Genomic DNA, 8,905 nt, shown 5'->3' with positions numbered 1-8,905 from the left:
ATTGCGGGCCCGGCGCGCACGTGCTGCCCGCGTGGGGCGGGACACGGGGGGGACGGGGGGGACACGGGGGTGACGGTGGGGCGGGGATGGGGCCGGTGCCGCCGTGACTCAGCCGTGACTAAGCAGCTCCCGGTGCCCCCGCACCCCACGCCCCCCTCCCCCCGGCGTGGGTGCCGGGGCCGGGATAGGCCCGGTGACCTCCCCACACACCGCCCCGGGGCTCGGTGCCGCCCTCAGCGCACCGCACGCTCCCCAGGGGTCCCCGATGACGTCCAGGCGGTGATGGAGCGTCGAGGGTCTCCCCAGAGGTGCCCCCCAGCCGAAGCCGGAGGGGGTCACACACTGCTCCCGTGGGGGCTCAGAGCTTTCTCAGCTCGGTGCCAGCCCGTGCCGGGCTCCCCCCGCCTTTGTCCTCGCCGATTTGGGGCACATGACTGTTAATCTGCGTAGGCAGCTGCCAGTGCCCAGCACCCGCTGCCAGGGCACCCCCGGCACCCCCCAGCTCCGGGCACTCCAGCACCTCCTGAGCCCCCCACCAGCTCCGGATGCTCCAGCACCCACTGCTCGAGCGCAGCACCCCCAGCATCCCATAGCTCTAGTCCCTCTGGCTCCAGCACCCACAACCTGCGGCTGTTCTAGGGATGCTTCTGGGGCTCCCCCCACGCTGCCACGAGGGAGGAAGCTGCAAAGTCCGTTTTCTCACTCTTCAACCCCAAAAACCATCTGGGGAACCCCCCTCTGCTCACCTCAGCCGGGCGCTGCCTCATCCTCCCCCCCAGTCCTGCCTGGAAGGTCGCTCCCAAGGACATCCGCAGTCCCGGGGACACGAGCGGCCCTTGGGACACCCCGGAGCGGGTGGGAGGTGTCCCCCATCCCAAATAAAGCCCCCTGGGAGCAGGAGGGAGCTGGGTGTCTGGTGGGATATGGCTGGAGCAGCTCTGGCATCGGGCACATCTGGAGCTGCTGGAAACTGGATTTGGGAAGTCGGGATATGGGTTTGATCCCCTTGGCTCTGGCTGGGACTGGAGCTTAACTGGGACATGCCTGGAATTCCAGGCTGGGAACAAGGCAAGGGCTCTCTGTGCCCGGAGGGGCATACAGATTATGGATTACAGGGTTTGGATCTCGGATCCTGGCTGGGCTGTGCCGGAGACTCCGGAAGGAAGGGCCAGGCAGGGCCAGGCTGGGCTGTCCCACGCCACTGTGACGCCTCCCGCTCTCCCTGTCCCCAGATAAAATCTGTGACCAGATCAGTGACGCCGTCCTGGACGCCCACCTCAAGCAGGACCCTGATGCCAAGGTGGCCTGTGGTGAGTGGGGGCACCGGGGGACAGTGGGTGGGTGACGCCGGTGGTGACACCGCTCTGACGTCACCTTGTCCCTACAGAGACGGTGGCCAAGACTGGGATGATCCTGCTGGCAGGGGAGATCACCTCCCGGGCCAACGTGGACTACCAGAAGGTGGTCCGGGACACCATCCGGCACATCGGCTACGACGACTCTTCCAAAGGTGCGTCCGGGGTGTCCCCAGCTGGGTGGCAGCACAGGGGTGGCACTGGGCTCACCAACAGCCTCCCCTCTAGGCTTTGACTACAAGACGTGCAACGTGCTGGTGGCCCTGGAGCAGCAGTCCCCGGACATCGCCCAGGGCGTGCACCTGGACCGCAGCGAGGAGGACATCGGTGCCGGGGACCAGGTGAGAGCAATGCGGGGCTGCCGCGGGGTCAGTGGGGCGGGTGGGACCCTGCAGTGTAACTGGGGCTGGGGTGGGACCCCGCAGTGTGAGCAGGCTGGGGTGTGACCCCCCCCCGTCCCTGTCGGCAGGGGCTGATGTTCGGGTACGCCACGGATGAGACGGAGGAGTGCATGCCCCTGACCATTGTGCTGGCACACAAGCTCAACGCCAAGCTGGCCGAACTGCGCCGCAGCGGAGCCCTGCCCTGGCTGCGCCCTGACTCCAAGACACAGGTGAGGTGCTGGTGGGTCTCCAAACCCCCGGGGAGCCCCCTGCTCCCCCCCGGCGGCCCCTGACCCATGTCCCCTGGCAGGTGACGGTGCAGTACATGCAGGACCGCGGGGCCGTGATCCCCATCCGGGTGCACACCATCGTGATCTCGGTGCAGCACGACGAGGACGTGTGTCTGGACGAGATGCGCGATGCCCTCAAGGAGAAGGTCATCAAGGCCGTGGTGCCCCCCAAGTACCTGGACGACGACACCATCTACCACCTGCAGCCCAGCGGGCGCTTCGTCATCGGCGGGCCCCAGGTGCGGCCGAGGGCACCGTGGTGGCGGCACTGTGGTGACCACAGTGACACGGTGGTGGTGACGGCATGACGGTGGCACGTTTGTGGTGGTGGCAGTGGTGGCACAGTGGTGGTCACAGCGTAGCAGTCACGGGTGTGGTGGTGGCAGTGACAGTGCAGTGACGGCTTGGTGGCGACGGTGGTGCCACGCTGGTGGTGACGCTGGTGACAGTGCTGGTGCTGCTGATGACACTGGTGACAGTGCCGGCACACAGCTGTGACACTGCTGTCCCCCGCAGGGCGACGCGGGGCTGACCGGCCGTAAGATCATCGTGGACACCTACGGGGGCTGGGGGGCCCACGGCGGCGGCGCCTTCTCGGGCAAGGACTACACCAAGGTGGATCGCTCGGCCGCCTACGCCGCGCGCTGGGTGGCCAAGTCCTTGGTGAAGGCCGGGCTGTGCCGCAGGGTACTGGTCCAGGTGGGTGCTGGGCAGGGGGGGCTATCCGGGGGGGCCGGTCTGGGCAGGGACTTGGCCTCACCCGCAGCCTCCCCGCAGGTCTCATACGCCATCGGGGTCTCGCACCCCTTGTCCATCTCCATCTTCCACTACGGCACCTCCCAGAAGAGCGAGCGGGAGCTGCTGGAGATCGTCAAGAAGAATTTTGACCTGCGGCCCGGGGTCATCGTCAGGTAACGGGCGCGGGGGGGCCGCGCCGGGGGGGGCCGGGGTGGGTGGGGGTCCCTCCCGGAGCAGCCCGGGGACCGCCTGGCGCCCTGGACCCCGCGCGGAGCTGCTCGGCCGCAGGAGGAGGCGCGTTCCGGGTAAGTATCCGCCGGAGCCGAGCGCTTGGAGCTTCCCGGGGCCAGGAGCGTTTGAGGGGCTCAGGGAGAGCCCCCGGGAAGCTCCAACCGCCCCGCGGGTGTGGGTGGGACACGGAGGCGCCGCCGCAGACCCCCCGGCCAGGCAGGGAAGGGGCGAAGGCAGGACCCTGGGGCCGCCTCACTGAGTTGGGAATTGTGTATTCCAGGGATCTGGATCTGAAGAAGCCCCTCTATCAGAGGACTGCAGCCTATGGCCACTTTGGTAGGGACAGTTTCCCTTGGGAAGTGCCCAAAAAACTAAAATACTGAGGAAAAAAGAGCCTTGTTAGGGCTTTTCCCCCCACTCCCGCGGGCGTAGGTTACAGAGAAGCCCGTGGGCTCTGGGGGAAGAGCTCCCGGCCCCCCCCAGCCCCTCCTTTTCTCTCTCTCTCGCCATCGTTTCGGTTGCGTGGGGACCACGTGCCTCTCCCAGGGCCCCCCCCGTGTCCCTCCAAATCCCTCCGGATGGTTTTTAACAAATCCCATCTGACTCCAACCTTGGATATGGGAAAAAGGCCCCAAGTGCCCCCCCCAGCCTCCCCCCACTGCAGGGGGGGCACCCCATTTTGGGTCCCACCAGTCCTGCTGCAGGGAGGGACACCCATTTTGTGTCCCCCCATCCCCTCCTTGGCCCCAAATTCCACTACATCAGGGGGACACCCCATTTTGGATCTCCATCCCCTCAGTCCTGCTGTGGGGGACACACACCCCATTTTGGCTCCCACTGTCCCCCCAGTCCTGCTGCAGGGGGTGGATACAAAATCTCCTCTATTTTGGCTCCCCCAGTCGTCCCCCCCACAGCTCCCAGTCCCATTGTGGGGGGACACCCCATTCCACCTCCCCGTCCCCCCTGGGACCTCGCTGGTGCTGGTTTTGGTTCTTAACCCTCATTTTTAACCTCTTTTTGCTCTAAAAATGCACATTGTGGGGGGGACACGCTAAAACCCGCCCCCAAACCCCCCCAGTTCCCCCCCACCGAGGGTTCGGTACCGGAGGAAAATATTTTACATTTCTCTTTTCTTGGGTTTTAATCCAAAAGCTGAAGCGACTCCCCAGCTGCACAACCTCCTCCCCCCCCCCCGTCCCACCGATGGGGGGGTACCCCCCAACTCTGTCCGGATTTTGGGGGGAAAGGGGAGGATTTGGCCCTCGATACTTGAAAGTTTGGTGTATTTATTGTGTGCCGAGGTGGGGGCGTGAGTACAGAGAAGCCCCCGCGCTCAGCCGGCAGCTCCTGACCCCCTGAAAGCCCCCCCGCCTCTCCCCCTGCCTTTCCCCCACCCCCCCACCAGTCTGGGGGGAAACGGGGTGGAATTGGGTTTGTTGGAGCGCTGGGGGTGCCCCTGGGCGCGGCGCCCGTGGCCGGTGTGGTACAGAGAAGCCGGCTTGTTTACTGCCCGCCCGGCACGGCCCCCCAAAGTGCCTTGGGGAGGGGCAGGGGGGCTTTCTCTCCCCCCCCGAGTAGTGTTTTTTTCTTGGTTTTACTATTTGCGGGAGGTTTCGTCCGAATGTTTCGATCCACCGAGTCCAAAATGCAAACTTCAAAAACAAAAAGTCTCAATAAAAGTGAAGTGATGGGTTGGATGGAGCCGCCTCTGGTTTGGGGGGGGTGGAGGGAGAGCTGGGGTATGGGGGTGAGGGGGAAATTGGGGTATGGGGGAAACTCAGGTATGGGAGAAACAGGCACAGAAATGGGGGGGAGAAAGTAAAGTGGAGGGGGAATGGGCGAGGGGGAAACTGAGGCACGGGGGGGTACTGGGGGGGAGATTGGGGTACAGGGGGGAAAATAGGGATGGGGGACCAAGGGATTAGAGGAAACTGAGGCATGGGGGGAATGGACATGAGGTGAAAAATGGGTATGGGGGGAACTGAGGCACGGAGGGGGGGAATTGAAGTACAGAGGGGAAGCAAATATTGGGGGAACCAGGCAGAGAGGGAAATGGGTGCAGGGGAAAGTGGGGTGTGAGGGAAACTGAGGCACGTGGGAAACTGGGGTACAGGGGAAACTGAGGGATGAGTGGAGTGGGGGACCTGGGATGGGGAAAATGGGTACAGGGGAACTGAGGGAGGAGGGAAGGGGAATGGAGGGAAATGGTGCATGGAGGGGGAACCCACAGGGGAGGGGGGAAACAGGGATACCATGAGAAAACGGGGTATGGGGGAAACTGAGGCACGGGGAGGGAAATGAGGGATGAGGGGAAGGGGTGTGGAGGGAGATTGGATACACGGAGGGGGAGCATACGGGGAGGGGGGTGAAACGGGTACCTGGAGAAAGGGGTACGGGGGGGAAACTGAGGCACGGGAGGATTTTTAGCTTAAAAAACCAGGGTTTATTGCGGGTGCTCAGAGCTCGGGGCCCCCTCGGACTCCTCCCTCGCCCTCGGTCCGAGCCCCCTCCTCCTCCTCGCCGCGCCAGCTGGCGAAGGCCACCTCCTGTGCCAGGCGCTCGGGGTCCGGGCGGCCCAGCGCCAGGTTCCGCAGGGCGATCAGGGTCATCAGGGCGCTGCGGGGACGGGGGGGACGGGGGGCACAGGGGTCAGCGCGGGGGGCACGGCGGGGGGGCCAGGGGGGCGTTCTGGGGGCTCACCTGCGGCGGAAGAGGAAGAACTTCCTGCGGAGGAAGCGCCGCAGGCGCTGGGCCGGGCTGGATTCGCGCTCCCGCCGCTGCTCCCGCTGCTCCCGCCGCAGGAACAGCGAGACCAGCGGGTCCAGCGGGACCCCCGCGGGGGGCGGCTCCCCCAGGATGGGCCGCAGCTCGGGGGGCAGCGGGGACCGCTCTGCGGGGGGGGAGGTGATTTTGGGGTTCCCGTGATCCCCCAGCCCACTGACAGGGATTTGGGGTGTCCCCATGATCCCCCTGGCCAGTGACAGGGAATGGGGGGGTTGCCATGATGTCCCATCCCTAGTGACAGGGATTGGGGGTCCCCATGATCCCCCACCCCCCTGACAGGGATTCTGAGGGTCCCCATGATCCCCCACCCCCCTGACAGGGATTCTGGGGGTCTCCGTTATCCCCCAGCCTGGTGGTGGGAACTGGGGGTGTTGCCATGATCACCACACCCCAGTGACAGGGATTTTGGGGGTCCCCATGGTCCCCCCACTCCAGTGACAGGGACTGGGGGTTCCTGTGATTCCCCCAGCCTTGTGATGGAAACTGGGGGGATTGCCATGATTCCCCCCACCCTACGGACAGAGATTGAGGGTCTCTATGATCCCACCACCCCAGTGCTCACCAGAAGATGAGATGACAGGGATTTTGGGGGCCCTGTGGTCCCCCCCACCCCAGTGACAGGGAATGGAGGCCCTCCATGATCTCCCTCAGCTCAACAGGGGCTGAGGTGATGGAGCTTTTGGGGTCCCCACAGTCCCCCCCACATCTGGGTGCCCACCATGGGGGTGAGGTGACAGGGATTTTAGGGTCCTCATGCCCCTGGTGCTACCCAGTGTGGGAGGTGATGGGGTTTTTAGGGTTCCTGTGATGCCAGGGAGTGAACTGACAGGGATTTGGGGGAGAGGGTGGTCTCCCCACTGCTCAGCAGTGCCAGGGACTGGGGGGTCCCTGTGATCTCCCCACCCTGAGTGCCCCCCAGGGGGTGAGATGCCTGGGGTTTTGGGATTCTCCTGGGGAGGTATCAGGGACTTAGGAGTCCCCAGGGGTGACGTGCCCAGGGTTTGGGGTCCCAGGGTTGAGATGCCCAGGCTCTGGGGTCCCCGGGGTGCGCTGCTCGGGGGTCTCTCACCGGTGCCGTTGCGCACTCGGTCCCGCAGCTCCCGCAGCCGCGTCAGGTTCCGCTCCAGCTCCAGGGCCGTGGTGTTCACGTACAGGTACATGTAACACGAGGGCTCCGGGGACACCGTGTGCACCTTGTGGTACTGCCCCGCTGGCAGCTAGGGGGCAGGGGGGGGTCAGCACCCCCAGGCACCCCTGAGCCCCCTGGGGCGCCCCCAAGCCTCACCTGCATCCCCTGGCCCTCCTGGAGCGAGTGGTTCTGCTGCTGCTCCACCAGCTCCACCAGCACCTGCCCCCGCAGCACCCGCAGGCTCGTGTTCCCCAGGTCCTCGCTCACAAAGTTCTCCAGGTGCAGGCCTGGAACACACAGGGGGGGCTGTACTCCACCCCCCCGAGCTCTTCCCTGTACCCTGACCCCCCCACCTCGAATCCCCAGGACCCCCCATGCCCTGCACCCCAACTCCTGGGACCCCACCATGCCCTGTGTGCCCCCCTCCAAACCCTGTTCCCACCCCCTCTGAATCCCTGGGACCCCCTGCTCCCTGACAGGACATCCCTAAACCCCCCACTACCCCCCAGCCACCCTGTGCCCTGTACCCCCCAGCCCCCCCACAGTCCCCTGTGCCCCGTGCCCTGTCCCCCGACCCCCCAGCCCCCCTGGGCCCCACCGGGGAAGTCAGCGATGAACACGGTGTCCGTGTGTCCGTCCAGCTGCGCCTCCAGCTCCTGCAGCCGCTGCCGCCATGGCGACAGATCCACCAGCAGTGGGAGCAGCCACGGCGTGGGGGTCCAGGGGGACCAAGGGGCACGCACCAGGTCCACACGGGGGTCCACGAGTCTGTGGGGACGAGGTGTCAGCGCCCCACGGCCCCCCCAGATCCCGCGTGTGCCCCCAACACTGCTGGGAGCGACAGCACCCACAGCAGGGGGGACCACGGGACCCACGGGCCCGCAGGGACCACGGGGTACAGACCAGAGCCATCCACGGGGTCCACGAGTCTGTGGGGACAGGCTGTCACCACCCCACAGCCCCCCCAAATCCTGCGTGTGCCCCCAAACCACTGCACTGGCTCCAGCAGCAGTGGGGACTCCCCAGTGTGGGGGACCACAGCACCCACTCCTGTGGGTCCACCGGCCTGCAGGGACGAGACACCCACACCCCCCATGGCCCCCCAGATCCTCCGTCCCCACAAACACCTCCTGGAAGCAGCAGCTCCAGCAGCAGCACCCACAGTTTGGGGGACCATGGGACCACATCAGGGCCACTCATGGGTTCACCAGCCTGCAGGGATAGGCCACCAGCACTCCCACATCTCCCCATGTCCCCCCAAATCGTGTGTGTACCCAAATCCCTGCTAGAGGCACAAGCTCCAGCTGCACCCACAGTGTGGAGGCCCAGAGGGACAACCCCAGGCCCACTCGTGGATCTACCAGCCTGTGGGGATGGGCTATCAGCACCTCACATCCCCCTCTGTCCCCCCAAATCGTGTGTGTGCCCCACAACCACTGCTGGAAGCACCAGAACCAGCAGCAGCACCCACAGCGAGGGAGCCCGCAGGCTCCACCCGTGGGTCCCCCGTCCTGCGTGCCCCCTGTGCCCCTCTGTTCCCCCAAACTCCCTCCATCCCCCCCAGAGTCCCCATCCCCACCCTGTACTCCCCAACCCCCATCCCCTACCCATGCCCCTCTGTCCCCCCAAACCCCTCTCCCTCCCATGCCCCCCTGTCTCCCCATCCCTGTCTCCACAAAATCCCTCATTCCCGCTCTCCCCCGTGCCCTTCTGCTCCCCCATACCCCTCTGCCCCCCCGTGCCCCCGTGCCCACCGCTGCTGGAAGCGCTCGTTGATGGACACCCAGACGTCGAAGTAGATGCGGGGCCGGCTCACGTTGTACCGCGGCAGGAGGCGGCTCAGGCACGACGAGTATTGTTTGAGCATGTCCGCGTGGTCCCGCCAGCGCCGGCTCTGCGTGAACACCTGCGGGACAGCACCGGGGGCTGCGGGCACCGGGGGCACCGGGGGGGACTGGGGGGCACGGGGGGGACACAGGGGCACTGGGAGGACTG

General features: G+C 65.9%; 2 protein-coding genes across 2 annotated transcripts in view; one reads left to right on the top strand and one right to left on the bottom strand.

Annotated features, from left to right (window-relative positions):
* MAT2A (methionine adenosyltransferase 2A) overlaps positions 1-4,690 on the top strand; it is a 6,418-nt gene extending 1,728 nt beyond the window's left edge. The window contains exons 2-9 of the mRNA XM_017837296.1: positions 1,233-1,310; positions 1,388-1,510; positions 1,584-1,696; positions 1,825-1,968; positions 2,049-2,267; positions 2,545-2,727; positions 2,806-2,939; positions 3,278-4,690. Of these exons, the coding sequence (XP_017692785.1) occupies positions 1,233-1,310; positions 1,388-1,510; positions 1,584-1,696; positions 1,825-1,968; positions 2,049-2,267; positions 2,545-2,727; positions 2,806-2,939; positions 3,278-3,380 (1,097 nt within the window). The 3' untranslated portion in view covers positions 3,381-4,690. The remainder of the gene's footprint in view (positions 1-1,232; positions 1,311-1,387; positions 1,511-1,583; positions 1,697-1,824; positions 1,969-2,048; positions 2,268-2,544; positions 2,728-2,805; positions 2,940-3,277) is intronic.
* Positions 4,691-5,417: 727 nt separating this feature from the next.
* GGCX (gamma-glutamyl carboxylase) overlaps positions 5,418-8,905 on the bottom strand; it is a 10,295-nt gene continuing 6,807 nt past the window's right edge. Inside the window, exons 8-13 of the mRNA XM_017837286.1 lie at positions 8,665-8,816; positions 7,509-7,678; positions 7,067-7,197; positions 6,851-6,998; positions 5,698-5,887; positions 5,418-5,613 (exon numbers count right to left, since the gene is read on the bottom strand). Of these exons, the coding sequence (XP_017692775.1) occupies positions 5,454-5,613; positions 5,698-5,887; positions 6,851-6,998; positions 7,067-7,197; positions 7,509-7,678; positions 8,665-8,816 (951 nt within the window). The 3' untranslated portion in view covers positions 5,418-5,453. The remainder of the gene's footprint in view (positions 5,614-5,697; positions 5,888-6,850; positions 6,999-7,066; positions 7,198-7,508; positions 7,679-8,664; positions 8,817-8,905) is intronic.

The sequence above is a fragment of the Lepidothrix coronata genome, unplaced genomic scaffold, assembly GCF_001604755.1.
Source record: "Lepidothrix coronata isolate B3197 unplaced genomic scaffold, Lepidothrix_coronata-1.0 Scaffold301, whole genome shotgun sequence".
Classification (NCBI taxonomy): domain Eukaryota; kingdom Metazoa; phylum Chordata; class Aves; order Passeriformes; family Pipridae; genus Lepidothrix; species Lepidothrix coronata.
This window is presented reverse-complemented; position numbering and strand designations above follow the sequence as displayed.